Source organism: Procambarus clarkii, chromosome 68 (genome assembly GCF_040958095.1).
Source record: "Procambarus clarkii isolate CNS0578487 chromosome 68, FALCON_Pclarkii_2.0, whole genome shotgun sequence".
Classification (NCBI taxonomy): domain Eukaryota; kingdom Metazoa; phylum Arthropoda; class Malacostraca; order Decapoda; family Cambaridae; genus Procambarus; species Procambarus clarkii.
This window is the reverse complement of record NC_091217.1, coordinates 14,003,289-14,023,845: the sequence shown is the minus strand read 5'-3', so window position 1 is coordinate 14,023,845 and position 20,557 is coordinate 14,003,289. Positions and strand designations below refer to the sequence as shown.

Genomic DNA, 20,557 nt, shown 5'->3' with positions numbered 1-20,557 from the left:
CCTTTCTCCTAGCACAGTGACCTCACCCTGTTCTATTGTGAAGACCTCCTGGAACCTCTTGTTGAGTTCCTCACACACCTCTCTGTCATTCTCTGTATACCTGTCCTCGCCTGTTCTAAGTTTCAATACCTGTTCTTTCACTGTTGTTTTCCTTCTGATGTGACTGTGGAGTAGCTTTGGTTCGGTCTTGGCTTTGTTTGCTATATCATTTTCAAAAATTTTCTCTGCTTCTCTTCTCACCCTGACGTACTCATTCCTGGTTCTCTGGTATCTCTCCCTGCTTTCTGGTGTTCTGTTATTCCGGAAGTTCCTCCACGCCTTCTTGTTCAGTTTCTTCGCTTCCATACATGCCCTATTATACCATGGATGTGTGTGTGCGCGTGCGTGCGTGCGCGTGTGCGTGCGTGCGCGTGTGCGTGCGTGCGCGTGTGCGTGCGCAATAGCTATTCAGAACTAATGGGTTAGGTTTCTAATATTCAGTGAAATGTGTCATCATCATCTAAGTATACAGTTAAATAGGCGCCTTTCAGCAGGGGGTAAGAATGAAGAGTTGTGTGTGGGACTCGAGCCGCTGCCTGCATGGTCCCTGCAGGGTGATGGTCCTCCCGCACAGACCACAAGGGTCCCTCTCTGACCTCTGAGGGCCTAGGCCACCGGTCAGGTACACCTCCCTCACTATACCCAGTGGTGCCCGGACTGCGGCCGGTGGTGCCCGGACTGTGGCCGGTGGTGCCCGGACTGCGGCCGGTGGTGCCCGGACTGTGGCCGGTGGTGCCCGGACTGGGGCCGGTGGTGCCCGGACTGGGGCCGGTGGTGACCGGCCAGGGTTCGGGCACCACTGGCCCACCACACAGCTGGCAGTGTGTGACAAACGCACGCACCTGCCCAGCAGTACAACACAGGTTCACTAACAGTTTACACACACTCCCCGCTGCAACACTGAGCAGTGTGAATATGTTGAGTGTTGCAGGAGTGTTGCAGGAGTGTGTAGAAAAGCTTAGTGTGACGATCAGTTTTACCGCCTCCAAAATGTCTAGTCTTTAATAACATGTAACTCTTTCCCCATTGTGCAATTTTATTTGTTGCATATTTATATTTTGTATGTTTTTAAATCATTTTTGTATTGATTCATAAATGAAATAAATGATACTAGAGGCGGAGTGTATGATTCGCCTCAACCCTCTGAACAAGACACAAACTTTACGTACAGAGAGCAACGCTAGGCTGGCTTGGGGGTTAAATATGATGCACGTAAAGGCTTTGGTGGTTAGAACATTTCACAAGAACCAAGAACAGGAACAAAGGAAGACAAAGTCAACACAATATTTGTCCAATTGTGTGTGTGTGTGTGTGTGTGTGTGTGTGTGTGTGTGTGTGTGTGTGTGTGTGTGTGTGTGTGTGTGTGTGTGTGTGTGTGTGTGTGTGTGTGTGTATTCACCTAGTTGGGCTTGCGATGGTTGAGCTTTGCTCTTTCGGTCCGCCTCTCAACTGTCAGTCAACTATTACTAACTACTATTCTTTTACACACACACACGGGGTTGAGGGGAGGACAACCCCGCCACCCTCCTCTGCATAGAAACCCCCCCCCCCCTATCCCAAACCCTCCCTGCCCCCACTCAAATGTTCAGCCAAATCTCCCTCCCCCCACACCCAATCCTCACCCTTCTACCCCTCCCCTCCTCCTGCCGAGTCCTCCCTCCCCCCCACTTTTCCTTCCTCCCCTTTCACCCCATACCCTCCCTGTCCCTCCCCCTTCACTGGATCCCCTGCCCCTCATCCCACTATCCTCTGAGACCCTGTTATCCACCTCACAGGACCTCACACCCATGGAACAGCTTCCCCCACCAGCAGAACACTCACCAAGGAGGCGATTTGAGAAGGGACAGAAGAAAGTGAGCCTCAAAGCAATGTACACTAACATATATGGAATTGCAAATAAAGCAAATGAGCTTGGAGAACGGGTACTAGAGGAAAACCCAGACATAATAGCCCTCACAGAAACAAAGCTAACGAAAACGATAACAAACGCAGTGTTCCCACAGGATTATTATGTTATGAGGAAAGAGAGGGAAGGAAGAGGTGGGGGTGGTGTACCTCTGCTGGTAAGAAAAGGCTGGGATTTTGAGGAGATGGGTATTCAGGGCTGTGAAGGTTTCAGTGACTACATAGCAGGTACCATAACAAATGGAGGGAAAAAAATTATAGTCGTAGTCATATATAATCCACCACCAAATGACAGAAGACCTAGACAGGAATATGACAGAAACAACATGGCCACCATTAACATAATAGAAAGAACAGCTTCTGTTGCTAGCAGGAATGGATCTGGACTACTAATTATGAGAGACTTCAACCATGGGAAGATAGATTGGGAGAACAGAGACACGCATGGAGGACCAGAAACATGGAGAGCTAAGCTGCTGGACGTGGCAACAAGAAACTTTCTAAGCCAGCACATCAAAGAACCAACAAGAATGAGAGGAGAAGATGAACCAGCAATGCTTCATTTGATATTTATCCTAAATGAGTGGGATATAAGGGAAATTAAGATGGAAGCGCCCTTGGGAATGAGTGACCACAGTGTATTGAACTTTGAGTACCTGGTAGAGCTAGGAATTATCTCCCCCCAAAAAGAACTAGGAATCAAAAGGTTGGCATACCGAAAGGGGAATTATGAACAGATGAGAAGTTTCCTAAGTGAAATACCTTGGGACACAGACCTCAGAGATATGTCTGTACAGGGTATGATGGATTATGTTACCCAAAAGTGTCAGGAGGCAGTAAACAGGTTCATCCCGGCCCAAAGGGAAAAATCCGAGAAGCAACAGAAGAATCCATGGTATAATAGGGCATGTATGGAAGCGAAGAAACTGAACAAAAGGGCGTGGAGGAACTTCCGGAATAACAGAACACCAGAAAGCAGAGAGAGATACCAGAGAACCAGGAATGAGTACGTCAGGGTGAGAAGAGAAGCAGAGAAAAGTTTTGAAAATGATATAGCAAACAAAGCCAAGACCGAACCAAAGCTACTCCACAGTCACATCAGAAGGAAAACAACAGTGAAAGAACAGGTATTGAAACTTAGAACAGGCGAGGACAGGTATACAGAGGATGACAGAGAGGTGTGTGAAGAACTCAACAAGAGGTTCCAGGAGGTCTTCACAATAGAACAAGGTGAGGTCACTGTGTTAGGAGAAAGGGAGGTAAACCAGGCGGCCTTGGAAGAGTTCGAAATTACGAGAGAGGAGGTCAAGAGACACCTGCTGGATCTGGATGTTAGAAAGGCTGTTGGTCCAGACGGGATCTCACCATGGATACTGAAAGAGTGTGCAGAGGCACTTTGCTTGCCACTTTCCATAGTGTATAGTAAGTCACTGGAGACGGGAGACCTACCAGAAATATGGAAGACGGCGAATGTGGTCCCAATATACAAAAAGGGCGACAGGCTAGAGGCACTGAACTACAGGCCAGTGTCCTTGACTTGTATACCATGCAAGGTGATGGAGAAGATCGTGAGAAAAAACCTGGTAACACATCTGGAGAGAAGGAACTTCGTGACAAATCGCCAACATGGGTTCAGGGAGGGTAAATTTTGCCTTACAGGCTTGATAAAATTCTACGATCAGGTGACAAAGATTAAGATAGCCAAGGACTATATGCGACTGAAAACTCACACCCCAGAAGTGACTCGAACCCATACTCCCAGGAGCAACGCAACTGGTAACTACAGGACGCCTTAATCCGCATGACCATCACGACCGGACATAAGGAAGTGATAGCCGAGGCTATTTGAACCACTTCCCCGCCGGCACTCACCATCCGAGTGAGTGCTGTTATAGGGTGAGGTGATTGTTGCCTGTCTCCGGCTTTTGGCTGTTTGCCAGATCTTCCATCTTCCCTCTGGATCAATTTAGGACCATCAAACAGCTGTATGCTGGAAGTCAAGTTCATCTGGATGTTGATTACTGGTGTCAGCTCCTGGATGAACGCGGCCTCAAGCGTACGAAGCCTCCAACGGTCGTCGGTGTGTGTGATTATTGTCGTATCTTTCACTGTGTCTTGACGATTAAGGATGATGGTGTGTTGATAATGTTGTTGCTTAATACCTCCCGCTTGCAACTGAAGTGTAAGATGTTTACTGCGTGTATTAGTGGTATGTCCAGTGTAGCACATATTCCGCACAGTCTCCAGAGCTGCAGTTGTATTGATACACTACAGTAATACACTTCAGTGTGTCAGAGGAGACAGAGATGTTATTTCTCATAATGAGGGAAGACGTCCGAGGGTTGTTATCATACATGACAGGACGAATCCTTTCGTTTTCATTGCAAATCTGTAATTCTTGTCAATACACAGAGAAATTACATTAATGTGATATATCACTGAACAAATCCAACAGGAGCGGTGATGAGGGTTCGAACCTATACAGGGAACACCCAGCGCATAGGTTCGCACCCTCATCACGGCTCCTGTTAGATTTGTTCATTCCTGTCAATTATATCTCCTATCACCGTCTCATCGTTCTTGCACGATTCTTGCCTCCTTGCACATGTGCGTTATTACCGCACAAATATTGGTGATTCAGTGGTACCTTCACAGGTCAGAGCAGTTAAGTTTAAACAAGCACAAGGTTGGCTGGCGGGGCACCAGGAGCTACTGGGCCTCACTTCCCTGGAGGCACTGGTAGGAGAGTTAGCGCCCCTGCCCCCCACGACCCCCTACACCCTCCCACAGTGACGGCGTCACCTCCTGCCCACGGCGCCAACACAACTTTCACTTGAGTGTGTGTGTGATGCCAGTCTTCACCTCCCTCACTCTCCCCACACGCCACATATTCTCTTAATTTTCATTTACATTTTTAGAAAGTTGTAATAACAAGAACATATCAGCCTGGTTATACTATAAACGATATACTAGTGTAGGTGTATAACAGGAGCATATCAGCCTGGTTATACTATAACCGCTATACTAGTCACAGTAATGCTTAATGTGTCACATTATTTTCAACGTTAGATGAGGGAGAACTCTTTCAGACACTGAAATTATATTCCAATACCAAACTGGCAAAACATTTTGTGGCCCTGCCTCTCACATACTGCCTCTCACACACTGCCTCTCACACACTGCCTCTCACACACTGCCTCTCACATACTGCCTCTCACACACTGCCTCTCACACACTGCCTCTCACACACTGCCTCTCACATACTGCCTCTCACACACTGCCTCTCACACACTGCCTCTTACACACTGCCTCTCACACACTGCCTCTCACATACTGCCTCTCACACACTGCCTCTCACACACTGCCTCTCACACACTGCCTCTCACACACTGCCTCTCACACACTGCCTCTCACACACTGCCTCTCACACACTGCCTCTCACACACTGCCTCTCACACACTGCCTCTCACATACTGCCTCTCACACACTGCCTCTCACACACTGCCTCTCACACACTGCCTCTCACACACTGCCTCTCACACACTGCCTCACACACACACTGCCTCTAGTTTTAACTATGAATCAAGATTTAATGAGGAAGGTGCAAGTTGGAGTTGACCTCAAGTGAAGACATCTGTGCCAGGCAACTCCTTATATGTATTAACAAACACTCATCACTTCTGAGACGCAGCAAAGATATTCTACACACCATTTTTTCCGGAATGTGAATAGAATTCTTGTTCCAAATTGGAGTGAAATGACAAGGGAATAACATAAAGGAAGTGCAGGAGGAACATAACTAGCAGAGTAATGGAGAGGAACAATAACATAGAAGTAACGGAGGAATAACGAAGAAATAACTGGGGCAATAACAGCAGAGTAACAGGAATAACTGAGATATAATTGAGGAATAACGAATGAGTAGCTGAGGGACACAATGTGGACAATTTGAACGTTGAATATGACAAGTAAACAGTCTTCTAGTTTACATGTGTCACTGTGAAAGAGACAAGGACGTGGATCTTTCCTGTCTATAACTGGCAGAACAATGGAATGTAAAGTTGGCTGGGGAGGAGGCGGCCCCCCGGTGCTGTGTGCAGGGCAAGCGAGCGCAGCACTCTGAGGTGACGACCTGTGGTCCGCCTCTTGCTACACCCAATTATGAGTCATGTATTGCTGTAAATAGCAAAAACAACTCTGTAATATATTTGACTTATGAATGCGACTCATTTTATGACGAAGCTTCTGCACTGGTCATAAACTAAGTCAATAACATTTCTTTACCAACATCATAGAACACCAGGACCTATTTTCAGGCCACATCTGGTTATGACCAAAACTATGGACAGAAACAACGACAATTCGAGATTGGATATATCAGAAGCACTTTATATCAAACACATTCACCCAGTTGTAAATCTATTCGTGGAAGCTCATGGTTTCACTTTCGTAGAAAAGGAAAGCTGGCACAACACACAGGAGGGAGGGAGGGAGGGAGTTATCAGGAAAAATGTGTCAAGCCAATACGACTATAGAGCACTTGGAAGGGGTCGGGACAAGCATTTGGGAAGGGACGGGGTGGGAGGAGGAGGAATGGTGCCCAAGCACTTGGACGGCCGGGGATTGAACGCCGACCTGCCTGATGAGGGAGGCAACCTTGGCTCTACCGTCCAGCCCAAGTGGTTGGACCAACACACACACGGCGAGGGAGCCCGGAACCTGTGGTCAAGGGTGACGCGGGTCAGGCTGTTAACTAGGAAACTTTTGCTGGAGGTCGCGTTAGTTCCTTTCACCCTCGTTATTGTTATATTTTGGGACCATCATAATCAGAACACCGGGTAAACTTTCTCAGCTGGGAATGACATCAACGACATCACAGAAATGATCTAGATCACGAAGTTTGCCCAGTTCTTTGCTTTCTCAGCTTTCTGTTTCTCAACTTTCTGATTTGTTTCTCTGTATTTTCTCAATTTTCTTTGTTTTCGGCTGCGATTTTAGGTACTTTTGTAATATTCAAATTTAAAAATTCAAAATCAAACATCAGTGAATTTGAAAGGGTTTCAGTAAATCGTGAATCGGTTAAGAGCAACAGGGTAATGTCTTCATTGTTGGGACATCTGAGGTCTTGATCGTTGGGACCTCTGAGGTCTTCATCGTTGGGACCTCTGAGGGCTTGATCGTTAGGATCACACGGGACGTGATCGCTGGGACCTTAGTGGTCTTGATCGCTGGGACCACCTTACCTTCAGGTTACCTTAAGGTGATTTCGGGGCTTAGCGACCCCGTGGCCTGGTCCTCTACCAGGCCTCCTTGTTGCTGGACTCGTCAACCAGGCTGTTGGACGCGGCTGCTCGCAGCCTGACGTATGAGTTACAGCTTGGTTGATCAGGTATCCTTTGGAGGTGTTTATCCAGTTCTCTCTTGAACACTGTGAGGGGTCTGCCAGTTATGCCCCTTATGTGTAGTGGAAGCGTGTTGAACAGTCTCGGGCCTCTGATGTTGGTAGAGTTCTCTCTCAGAGTACCTGTTGCCCCTTTGCTTTTCAATGGGGGTATTCTGCACATCCTGCCATGTCTTCTGGTCTCTTGTGATGTTATTTCTGTGTGCAGGTTTGGGACCAGCCCCTCTACTATTTTCTACGTGTAAATTATTATGCATCTCTCCCGTCTGCGCTCAAGAGAATACAGATTTAGGCTCTTTAGTCGGTCCCAATAGTTTAGATGCTTTACTGGATGAATTCTAGCAGTAAAGGATCTCTGCACGCTCTCCAGGTCAGCAATTTCTCCAGCTTTGAAAGGGGCTGTCATTGTGCAGCAGTATTCCACTCTAGAAAGCACTAGCGTCTTGAAAAGTATCATCATCTGTATAGCATATCTAATGTGAAAAGTTCTTGTTTTCCAACCTGTCATTTTTCTTGCAGTTTTGTCGGCTACTTTATTGTGTTCTTTAAAGGTAAGGTCTTCCGACATGAGTACACCCAGATCCTTTACATTGCCTTTTCGTTCAATGTTATGATTTGACTGCGTTTTGTACGTGGTTTCCGTTTTTATATTGTCCTTTTTTTCCGTAGCGCAAGAGCTGGAACTTATCTTCGTTAAACACCATATTATTTTCTGTAGCTCATAGAAAGACTTGGTTTACGTCTGACTGGAGGTTTGCCGTGTCCTCTATGTTGTCTACTCTCATAAAAATCCTAGTGTCGTGTTAGCCTAGCGCGGGTGTTACTAGCAATGGGTCGTGCAAGGGTGTTACTAGCAATGGGTCGTGCGCAGGTGTTACTAGCAATGAGTCGTGCGCAGGTGTTACTAGCAATGAGTCGTGCGCAGGTGTTACTACCAATGGGTCGTGCGCAGGTGTTACTACCAATGGGTCGTGCGCAGGTGTTACTAGCAATGGGTCGTGTGCGGGTGTTACTAGTTATGGGTCGTGCGCAGGTGGTGTTGCCATACTGCGGGTCAGATGGGCAGGCAGGCGAGGCTGAGGTATATAAGAGCAGAAGACGCCCGCCGCCCGTCAGTCTGCCAGCGACTGTCAAGAAAACAGTGTTACTCCTCGCCACTTCTTGCTAACCTCAGCTTTTTTCTCCCGACAAGTCTACTACAGTCAGCCTGAATACCTGTAATTAATCTGATAAATTCCTGAAAATTTTAAGCTGCGATGTATTAGTGCGTTATTGTATACATTTACTATCTTCCGGATGAACAGAAATGTAATATACCTGTAAATAATTTATTGCTGAAAAATTCAGACACTTGCATTGTTTTGACAACGAGGCGATAATGCAGACACCAGTGTTTAATGTTGCTGGCACTGACTAACACTTGTCTCACCAGGACGATGGCTCGTCTGGAGGCCTGCCTGGTGACGGTAGTGGTGACGCTGGTAAACCTCTGCTACACTCTACCAAGTGACAACCAGTAAGTGTTTATGCCTTGGTAAACCTCTCTAACACGACCAGTAATGTTACGACGTTATTCATTAACGACAAGTAAAGTTTCAAATGTATCTTGTCTAGTAGTGTTAAATGGCAGAGGTCACATCTATGGGTGATATTACACATTTAGTGGTCCAGTCCGGAGATTTTATGTTAGATCAAAATACATTTTCTTACAAATATCACAACCAAACTTAGTATCAAATATGATTAGTTGATTCCGAGCATGAATGTGACCGGATATGACCTTGACAGAACGTCGTCGGTGGGGTATCAGAGCGGGTTCCTGTACGTGACCCCGGAACGACGCCTCAAGATGCCGCCAGCAAGCGTCCTCATCCTCACCCCGACGCTCAGTCTTCCCATGGACAGGAACCTCGGCCTCGGCTTTGGCGCCTCCATGACCACCTCCTTTCCCTTCAGAAGTGAGTATTTTACCTGATCTCTGGGCAAGACCGAGTTTGGTGCTTCCTGAGGGTGGCAACGTTAGTGTCGTGGCTGGTGTAAAGCGTATGACCATGTCCTCAGTGGGATTCGCTGGTCGGCCGCTAGAGGGATGCAGACGTGACCCCATCCTTTCTCTCAGTTGCTGGGCGAAGCATGTCGTTGGAGGTTGAGTGGTGTTCTGCGTGTCCAGTGCAATACCAATGCCAAACTGGACTTGGCATTGCCCTGTTGGAGGTACTAGTGTGAAGCTGTCGTACCTGGTAGGGGTGCAGCTTCTTCAAGCTCACCGAGATGTGGTGAAGTTTATTCGCCCTGAGGTGTTCCGGGCATTTCTGGAAAAGTTTGACGGTTGTTCCTTCACTATGCCGGCATGACACTATGAGTTCTGACTGCTGTGCCTGCAGTCCCTGAAGTTCTCGACTGCCCTCTTGCGGTTCCGGCTGTTGTGAAGGTTCCTGTGGTTTTCACGGAGCCGGTTGTGGGCATTGTGACCACGGGGAGTGTGGTTTAGTCTGTTCCGGTGGAAGTCCACGCTGTACCTGCTTCTGTGGAGGTGGTCCCGGCTCCCCGTGAGGCATCTTCGTCTGATGTGGTGCGACTGACGTGCGTGATGTGGCTTCCTCCTCGTCTCCTGATGCGGCTCCAGGTGCTTTGTTTACATTGGATGAGCGTCCTTCTCGTCGCCTCACGGATGCGTTGTCTTTGGATGACCTGATTCCTTCCCAGAAACATAGGTAAGGGTCTGCCAGGTCGCTTTCCCCTGGTTGTGGAGCCGCTTTTGTCCATGTGGATAGAGAGGAAGAGGTGGGGGTGGACATGCCTGTGGTGGTGCAGGGTCGGGGAGGAGTGGCCTCTATGCATGTTCCTGACTGCCCATCGCCCTCGGTTGCCGGTACCTCAAGGTGGGGGATTGTTGATCCCAGTGATGGCGGTCGTGTGCAGCGCGATTTGGTACTCGTGATGAAGAAGTAGCCTGGGTCCTCTCCTCGTCTGCTTTCAGTCTCGTCTCGCTCCTGTGGTCCACAGGGGGGGGGGTGGCCATGATAAGTGGCAGAGGTGGGTGCTTACTGGAAATAATTGAGGGCTGCGTCCCTTGTTGGCACTGTGTGTGTGTCTGTGTCGTATCTATGTTTTGTGTGTTGGTGTACCTGTGCGTGTCTATGCCGTGAGGCATATTTGCCTCAGGTGGTCCGCATCATCTATTGTCATTAGGCTTGGCGATTAACCCTTTACGGGTACGCCGGGGCGCATCCGATCTCCAGATCGTCGTCGCCCATTAATTCAACACAACATGTCCCCAGTGGATGGTAAATCCCAAATAGTACATCAATATCCTCGCAGTTAATGGGATGTACACTTCCGGCACTCACCTTGTGTTAGTGCTAGTGACTCCACACCAGGAATGACTTGATTCATTAATATTTTTTGTGGTTTGTATATCGTATCAGTGAACAGTTTTGTTCTTGATAGTGACTTAGCTCATACATAAAATACTAGGAAATGTACATCAGTAGTAACATTTTGTCAACAAATTCTTACCAACAAAATGTAACAAAGACTTGAGGAAGCCTAGTGGTGGTGGTAAGGCGGCCTGCGGGCGTCCAGCCACTTTCATCTCGTATTTACCTAACCTGTTCTTAACACTTTCCACGGTACTCAGATCAGTGAGGTTGCTCCTTCACTCTTAACTCCTTAAGTTTCTCGTCAATAATCTTTATCGCTTCTGCGATAAATTTGATTATCATTTGGTTCGACTCAAGTGTATCGATACGCATTCTCTTGCGGACAAAATTGAACATAATCTATTTTGCATTTCATGATGGTCAATATTTAACGTTTATTGATAGGTCTGATACATTGCAGAATTCATTACGGTATCAATAATGTTAGTTAATGATAGTTGTGGCCAAAGATTAAACAACCAAAATTCGTTTATTCATAACACGTGAAAAATATTTTGGGCGTCATTACCAAATTTGTTGTTCGTATCCTATTAGTTCTTCCAAAGGTGACACCGCAAACAAATAAAGGGAACATTGCAAAGTTGCATTAGTTGTTTGCTATAAAATAAACATAATTCAATTAATAGGAACACAGTAAATCACAATAATATGATTGAAATTTAGGCACCCAACCCACGAATCAGAAAAACCCAGCGAGTGACGACGTTCTGGCTGGCGTGAGTCATCCAGGGTTATGGGCACAACGACGTCACTTTCTACATGTTCAGACTTTTTTATACACACAGGTGGGTAGAGGACCAGATGACTGTTGTTAGCAGGCTGAGAGCTTTCCCTTCCCATAGTTCATGGTAAGCCTTACCCACTAGTCTCCCCGGAATACAACCCGCCAAATCGTTTAACAACCAGGTACCCATTCACTGCTGGGCGAACAGAGGCGCACAGTTAAGGATTGACGCCTAGTCAATCCTCTGCCGCCCGGATATGAACCCAAGCTAAATCGCTCGCGAAGCGCCAGGGCGAATGAGTTACCACTGAGCCACCTATGTAGTTATCTATAGTTATTAGTTGTTCAAATTATAAATTTTTAATTATATTTTTGGTCCAAATATATGTTTGTTTAATATAAATAAAAATAAAAGTAAGAAAAGTAAATAGAAATGATACAACTCTATTTGATCTTTCTGATGCTCCCAAACAAATAATTTTTGAAATATTTGTTTGTAAAATTAAATATAATCCCCCTTAAGTAAATATATATATATATTGTTTGGCTTTATTTGTTTTACTACGGGCTCACCATAGCCCATGCTACTTGGAACTTTTTGTTCCAGGCAGCGAATCTTTAACAACAACATTATTTGTTTATTTTATTCTCGCTTTTAGTAAAGACTCCCATGTTACAAACATTAAACTATGACTCAGTTGTTGCGTCCCCAGCTGACCACTATGACTCAGTTGTTGCGTCCCCAGCTGACCATTATGACTCACGTGTTGCGTCCCCAGCTGACCACTATGACTCAGTTGTTGCGTCCCCAGCTGACCATTATGACTCACGTGTTGCGTCCCCAGCTGACCACTATGACTCAGGACTTGCGTCCCCAGCTGAGCACTATGACTCAGGACTTGCGTCCCCAGCTGAGCACTACGGCTGGGACTCCTAGAGACGATAAGGTGCAGGGCGCTACACAACATATTAACACACATGATACTGTAAGGTGGAGTGGGAGACGGGCCGGTGACCAAGTGTTGTTATTGTTGTTGCAGTCGACTTTGATACCCTGGGCATGACCTCCGAGGACAACACCTGGGGCATTAATAGGAAGAAGCGCGAGGTCCCGACCCCTGGTGACCTGGCTGGAGGCGACAGGTACGTACTAGCAGCACGAGTACTTATGTAGTGTGACTATGAGCGCTCTGTGTGAGATATTATTGCATTATTGTGGAGTGGAAGTTGACTATTTATGAACAAATTCTAGCAGAAACATTTCATATAAATCTGTAACAATTTAGAGTGAGTCAGTATTGGGGTGGATAACCATGCACCATGCACTGTACCCCAGGGAGATGATGATAACCTTGCACTCTTTACCTCAGGGAGATGATAATAACCTTGCACTCTTTACCTCAGGGAGATGATGATAACCTTGCACTCTTTACCTCAGGGAGGTGATGATAACCTTGCACTCTTTACCTCAGGGAGATGATGATAACCTTGCACTCTTTACCTCAGGGAGGTGATGTACAGGGTGGTAGAGAAGAGCATGGAGGCTCTGGGTGTGGACGGGAAGGCGTGCCTCCTGCGAGCCATCTGCGAGCTCTCACAGTCCCCCCTCACCAACCACGGCTTCTTTGGTGAGGTCCTCCAGCTCTTCCTCAGGTGAGTTGGTTTATATAACAGTGGGGGTACCTGGTGTATGTCTCTCTCTCTCTCCTCTCTCTCTCCTCTCTCTCTCTCTCTCTCTCTCTCTCTCTCTCTCTCTCTCTCTCTCTCTCTCTCTCTCTCTCTCTCTCTCTCTCTCTCTCTCTCTCTCCCTACTTTTCTATCTATTTACTTCTATATATTTACCTCTATCAATATAGAGGGATCTAACAATATATCTCTGTCTATCTAGTCCACTCGTCCCCTGCCTGTTCCCCCCCCCCCTCTTCCCCTCATTTTACGTCGTCACTACTCACTGTCTGTATCACTGTGTATGCAGAACTATCTTCATCACAATCATCTTCACTACTCATTATTTTCCCCACTAACCATACTCGCGTATTCCATCACTGCAACCCCAAATGAGTTCAGTTTGTCTGTTCCAGTAACTCGTGAAAGTTCGCAATAAACTGTATGGAAATCTCTTCGCTCATTTCAATTCAGACTTCATGAAAACATAGGTGATGATAACCATGCACTGTGTACCCCAGGGAGGTGATGATAACCATGCACTGTGTACCCCAGGGAGGTGATGATAACCATGCACTGTGTACCCCAGGGAGGTGATGATAACCATGCACTGTGTACCCCAGGGAGGTGATGATAACCATGCACTGTGTACCCCAGGGAGGTGATGATAACCATGCACTGTGTACCTCAGGGGAGGTGATGATAACCATGCACTGTGTACCTCAGGGGAGGTGATGATAACCATGCACTGTGTACCTCAGGGGAGGTGATGATAACCATGCACTGTGTACCTCAGGGGAGGTGATGATAACCATGCACTGTGTACCCCAGGGAGGTGATGATAACCATGCACTGTGTACCCCAGGGAGGTGATGATAACCATGCACTGTGTACCCCAGGGAGGTGATGATAACCATGCACTGTGTACCCCAGGGAGGTGATGATAACCATGCACTGTGTACCTCAGGGGAGGTGATGATAACCATGCACTGTGTACCTCAGGGGAGGTGATGATAACCATGCACTGTGTACCTCAGGGAGGTGATGATAACCATGCACTGTGTACCTCAGGGAGGTGATGATAACCATGCACTGTGTACCTCAGGGGAGGTGATGATAACCATGCACTGTGTACCTCAGGGAGGTGATGATAACCATGCACTGTGTACCTCAGGGAGGTGATGATAACCATGCACTGTGTACCTCAGGGGAGGTGATGATAACCATGCACTGTGTACCTCAGGGAGGTGATGATAACCATGCACTGTGTACCTCAGGGGAGGTGATGATAACCATGCACTGTGTACCTCAGGGAGGTGATGATAACCATGCACTGTGTACCTCAGGGGAGGTGATGATAACCATGCACTGTGTACCTCAGGGAGGTGATGATAACCATGCACTGTGTACCCCAGGGAGGTGATGATAACCATGCACTGTGTACCCCAGGGAGGTGATGATAACCATGCACTGTGTACCCCAGGGAGGTGATGATAACCATGCACTGTGTACCCCAGGGAGGTGATGATAACCATGCACTGTGTACCCCAGGGAGGTGATGATAACCATGCACTGTGTACCCCAGGGAGGTGATGATAACCATGCACTGTACCCCAGGGAGGTGATGATAACCATGCACTGTACCCCAGGGAGGTGATGATAACCATGCACTGTACCCCAGGGAGGTGATGATAACCATGCACTGTGTACCCCAGGGAGGTGATGATAACCATGCACTGTGTACCCCAGGGAGGTGATGATAACCATGCACTGTGTACCTCAGGGGAGGTGATGATAGTCATGCACTGTACCTCAGGGGAGGTGATGATAGTCATGCACTGTGTACCTCAGGGGAGGTGATGATAGTCATGCACTGTACCTCAGGGGAGGTGATGATAACCATGCACTGTGTACCCCAGGGGAGGTGATGATAACCATGCACTGTACCCCAGGGAGGTGATGATAACCATGCACTGTGTACCTCAGGGGAGGTGATGATAACCATGCACTGTGTACCTCAGGGGAGGTGATGATAGTCATGCACTGTACCCCAGGGACAGTGCATGGTTATCGTCCTAAGCCACGCGGGAGGTGGGTAAGGTTACAGACTTAAATATTTAGTATTTCTTAAATCGTTTAACTTGGGATTACTCCAACCAGCCAATGTCTGGCCCGGACACCTGACATAGGCGTATGTGTCTTTGTTGAGTATCTTCATAGGATCATTGGAACGAATCTTCTATGTTTCTTGTGTTTTCACAATAGTTTACTCACCTATTTGTGCTTGCGGGGGTACAGCTTTGGCTCTTTGGTCCCGCCTCTCAACCGTCAATCAACTGGTGTACAGGTTCCTGAGCCTACTGGGCTCTATCATATCTACATTTAAAACTCTGTATGGAGTCAGCCTCCACCACATCACTGCCTAATGCATTCCATCCGTTAACTACTCTGACACTGAAAAAGTTCTTTCTAACGTCCCTGTGGCTCATTTGGGCACTTAGTCTGCACCTGTGTCCCCTTGTTCGCGTACCAACCATGTTAAACAATATTTCCTTATCTACCCTGTCAATTCCTCTGAGAATTTTGTAGGTAGTGATCATGTTTCCCCTTATTCTTCTGTCTTCTAATGTCGTGAGGTGCATTTCACGCAGCCTTTCCTCGTAACTCACGCCTCTTAGTTCTAGGACTAGCCTAGTGGCATACCTCTGGACTTTTTCCAGCTTCGTCTTGTGCTTGACAAGGTACGGGCTCCATGCTGGGGCCGCACACTCCAGGATTGGTCTTACATATGTGGTATACAAGGTTCCGAATGATTTCTTGCACAGGTTCCTGAAGGCTGTTCTGATTGTTGATCAATCATGTTGATCAATCAGATCAACATTCTAATCTGATCCAAGTTGCAAGCCCAACTTGGCTGGCTAACAGCTGATTAGCTAGTTTGGGGGGGGGGGGTGTGGAGGAGTAGAGAGGGCTTCGGGGGTGGGGGAGAGGGGGAGGCTTAGGAGAAGGTGATAGGCGGAGGCTAGGGGGGTAGGTGAGAGGGGGGAGGCTTGGGGGAGTGTGGGAGAAGGGGAGGCTTGGGGGGGGGGTATGGGAGGAGGGAGGGCTTGAAGAGATGGGGGGCTTGGGGGAGAAGGAAGGTCCTGGGGAGGAGGGAGTGGGGGGAGGGTGCCTTAGGTGGGCACCTAATGGGGGGCTGGTAGGGGTTGGGGCAGGTAGGACGTCTATTGGGTGGAAGGTGGGGTGGTGTTCCTCTCACTGTGGTTGTTGAACTGCTTGTGGAGGGTTCCCCACTCCCCTCTGGGATTGTAGGGTTCTGGATTGTGGTTCCCTGATTCTTTTCTTTCTCCCTGCACTCCCTCCTCGCGGCTGCTGTTCTCATTCTCTCGTCCCTTGTCATATCCTTCTGTAGGAATACTTTTTTGGACCTCAGTACATTTGCTAATCCGCTCTTCCTTGCAAACATTTCCTTTTTTGGCTTTACATTAGTGGCTTCGCTAGTATGTATAACTCTTGTCATTCCTTATAAGGAGTATGTATAAGTCCTTATTATCATTCTCATTTATAAGATAGATTTTTAACGATGAGCTTCGTTAGTCTCTTATCATCCACGATTCTTATTCCATCCGTCTCATTCAATTCTTCTTTCATTCACATAAATAACAATTCCTGTCCAGAATCTCACACTCCATCTTGAGGTTATCTTGAGATGATTTCGGGGCTTTTAGTGTCCCCGCAGCCCGGTCCTCGACCAGGCCTCCACCCCCAGGAAGCAGCCCGTGACAGCTGACTAACACCCAGGTACCTATTTTACTGCTAGGTAACAGGGGCATAGGGTGAAACAAACTCTGCCCATTGTTTCTCGCCGGCGCCTGGGATCGAACCCAGGACCACAGGATCACAAGTCTAGCGTGCTGTCCGCTCGGCCGACCGGCTCCCTAGCTCCATGAACGGACAGCCGAGTGACTTTCCCTGGTGGCGGGCAACTCTCACCGCGTGAGGCCACATCCGCCTTCATGTCGGGTGTTGAGGCATAGTCCGCACACACACCTGTCTCCCGCCACCTCTATATATACCTGAGTCAGGCGTGTGTACCACACCCGCCGCTCTGGTCAGCCTGGCTATATGGAGTGTGGCCTATCTTTTGTGTGTTGTGTGTGTGTCTTGTGTCTTAAGTGTTGAATCATGTGTGTTGTGTCGTGTGTGTTGTGTTGTGTGTGTTGCGTCGTGTAATTACCTAAGTGTAGTTACAAGATGAGAGCTACGCTCGTGGTGTCCCGTCTTCCCAGCACTCTTTGTCATATAACACTTTGAAACTACTGACAGTCTTGGCCTCCACCACCTTCTCACCTAACTTGTTCCAACCGTCTACCACTCTGTTTGCGAAAGTGAATTTTCTTATATTTCTTCGGCATCTGTGTTTAGCTAGTTTAAATCTATGACCTCTTGTTCTTAAAGTTCCAGGTCTCAGGAAATCTTCCCTATCGATTTTATCAATTCCTGTTACTATTTTGTATGTAGTGATCATATCACCTCTTTTTCTTCTGTCTTCTAGTTTTGGCATATTTAATGCTAACTTCTCCTCATAGCCCTTGCCCTTCAGTTCTGGGAGCCACTTAATAGCATGTCTTTGCACCTTTCCCAGTTTGTTGATGTGCTTCTTAAGATATGGGCACCACACAACCGCTGCATATTCTAGCTTTGGCCTAACAAAAGTCGTGAACAATTTCTTTAGTATTTCGCCATCCATGTATTTAAAAGCAATTCTGAAGTTACAAAGCGTGGCATAGGCTCCTCGCACAATATTCTTTATGTGGTCCTCAGGTGATAGTTTTCTATCTAGAACCACCCCTAGATCTCTTTATCAAAATTCTTTAAAGAATTCTGATAAAATCACTGTGTTGTCTTGTTCATCACTATGTGTGTTGTGTTGTTCATCACTGTGTGTGTTGTCTTGTTCATCACTGTGTGTGTTGTCTTGTTCATCACTATGTGTGTTGTGTTGTTCATCACTATGTGTGTTGTCTTGTTCATCACTGTGTGTGTTGTCTTGTTCATCACTATGTGTGTTGTCTTGTTCATCACTATGTGTGTTGTGTTGTTCATCACTATGTGTGTTGTCTTGTTCATCACTGTGTGTGTTGTGTTGTTCATCACTGTGTGTGTTGTCTTGTTCATCACTGTGTGTGTTGTCTTGTTCATCACTATGTGTGTTGTCTTGTTCATCACTATGTGTGTTGTCTTGTTCATCACTATGTGTGTTGTCTTGTTCATCACTATGTGTGTTGTCTTGTTCATCACTATGTGTGTGTTGTCTTGTTCATCACTATGTGTGTTGTCTTGTTCATCACTGTGTGTGTTGTCTTGTTCATCACTATGTGTGTGTTGTCTTGTTCATCACTATGTGTGTGTTGTCTTGTTCATCACTGTGTGTTGTCTTGTTCATCACTATGTGTGTGTTGTCTTGTTCATCACTATGTGTGTTGTCTTGTTCATCACTATGTGTGTTGTCTTGTTCATCACTATGTGTGTTGTCTTGTTCATCACTATGTGTGTTGTCTTGTTCATCACTGTGTGTGTGTTGTCTTGTTCATCACTATGTGTGTGTTGTCTTGTTCATCACTATGTGTGTTGTCTTGTTCATCACTATGTGTGTGTTGTCTTGTTCATCACTATGTGTGTTGTCTTGTTCATCACTATGTGTGTTGTCTTGTTCATCACTATGTGTGTTGTCTTGTTCATCACTATGTGTGTTGTCTTGTTCATCACTGTGTGTGTGTTGTCTTGTTCATCACTATGTGTGTGTTGTCTTGTTCATCACTATGTGTGTTGTCTTGTTCATCACTATGTGTGTTGTCTTGTTCATCACTATGTGTGTTGTCTTGTTCATCACTATGTGTGTGTTGTCTTGTTCATCACTATGTGTGTTGTCTTGTTCATCACTGTGTGTGTTGTCTTGTTCATCACTATGTGTGTGTTGTCTTGTTCATCACTATGCGTGTGTTGTCTTGTTCATCACTATGCGTGTGTTGTCTTGTTCATCACTGTGTGTGTTGTCTTGTTCATCACTATGAAGCAGTTGTTGAGTGTAATGTGGTTGTCTCAGTCCCAGCAGGTCCACGTCCCCAACGCGCCATCGCCTGCAGGAGTACACGGAAGCTGAGCAGCAGGGCAAGTCTGAGGATCGCTGCCTACATTACTTTCAGGCATGTCCTTACTCCTTCTTCAGCTCTGTTCCCGAACCATCTGCCTCCAGCCACACCATGAACAACGGGACCAGCCCTTGAGGTCCCCCCTGCGCCTCCAGCCACACCATGAACAACGGGACCAGCCCTTGAGGTCCCCCCTGCGCCTCCAGCCACACCACAAACAACGGGACCAGCCCTTGAGGTCCCCTCCCCTGTGGCTGCACAGTGCACAAGCAAATCCCAAAGCGAAACGTGTCTTGTTTTACCAAAATAATAGGAACATGACCTCAAGGGTTCTCCTTCGTCCTTGCATTGACGGGATATTGTTGGCTCTCCTTTGGGAATCCAACACATATTCCTGGTAGAAACACAAGACAGTGCTTACCTTACCTAGCAGTGCTTACCCAACAGTGTCTACGAGAAAGTGAGAGCTAGCTCTTTATATCCCGCCTGCTAGCCTTCACGTAATAATTTACAAGCATGACTTTACCTCGTTACCCATAACTGGACCTGTTTATCCAGGTGTGTACACCCAGTGCGTCCTCGTGTTAGGTTCGGAAGCCGTCGAATAACCAGTACACACTGAACATTATTGACCGCCCTTAACAGAATATATTGGATGGACATGTATTGATGTTGAGAACAAAGTCAGTGTACATTGTTATACTTAAAGTAGCTTCTAGATTACCTAACTTAGCCTTAACTATTTATAAAACTGTACTTGGAATGTTTAAATTCCAACATATTGCATGTATAATTATAACTCATAGAGGACATATATATATATATATATATATAGAATGCATATGCCAGAGGAGGGTGAAATTATAAGCTTGCTGGTCAAGAAATATAGATTTTGTTATCTCTAATGAAGTTAGATATATATATATATATATATATATATATATATATATATATATATATATATATATATATATATATATATATATTATATATATATATATATATATATACAGGGTGGTTCAAAAGTAGGTGGAGAGTATGTGGAATAATTGTGATGGGAGACAGTTTGAGCACCTGCGTTGATGGCTTTTGTAGAAACACAAGACAATAAAAATTTAATTGACACAAAATTTAAAAGACACAAAACTCAATCAAATTTAATTGACGATGTAATAATTATGTTAGTATAATTGTGTAATAATTGTGTTAGTAAGTATAATTGTATGTA

At 46.4% G+C, this 20,557-nt stretch overlaps 2 protein-coding genes across 3 annotated transcripts in view; one reads left to right on the top strand and one right to left on the bottom strand.

The window, feature by feature from the left end:
• The window catches only part of Prdm13 (PR/SET domain 13), an 81,382-nt gene that overhangs the window by 56,177 nt on the left and 4,648 nt on the right, over window positions 1–20,557 (bottom strand). The window lies entirely within an intron of this gene.
• On the top strand, window positions 8,449–19,552 carry LOC123774702 (uncharacterized). Of its 2 annotated transcripts, XM_069310874.1 has the most exons (6): window positions 8,449–8,562; window positions 8,778–8,861; window positions 9,134–9,303; window positions 12,553–12,655; window positions 13,019–13,165; window positions 19,284–19,552. In XM_069310874.1, the coding sequence occupies exons 2-6, from the start codon at window positions 8,782–8,784 to the stop codon at window positions 19,462–19,464; spliced, it is 681 nt and encodes a 226-aa protein (XP_069166975.1). In that variant the 5' UTR covers window positions 8,449–8,562; window positions 8,778–8,781; the 3' UTR covers window positions 19,465–19,552. The 2 variants fall into 2 exon arrangements, with proteins under 2 accessions (XP_069166975.1, XP_069166974.1); XM_069310873.1 differs by having other exon boundaries at window positions 8,451–8,861.

Bases quoted from the DNA above. Each gene is read 5' to 3' on its own strand.
- LOC123774702 (XM_069310873.1), top strand. From the start codon at position 8,743: ATGTTGCTGGCACTGACTAACACTTGTCTCACCAGGACGATGGCTCGT. The intron at 9,304-12,552 runs GTGAGTATTTTA...TTGTTGTTGCAG, and splicing joins CACCTCCTTTCCCTTCAGAA to TCGACTTTGATACCCTGGGC. The intron at 13,166-19,283 runs GTGAGTTGGTTT...TGGTTGTCTCAG, and splicing joins GTCCTCCAGCTCTTCCTCAG to TCCCAGCAGGTCCACGTCCC.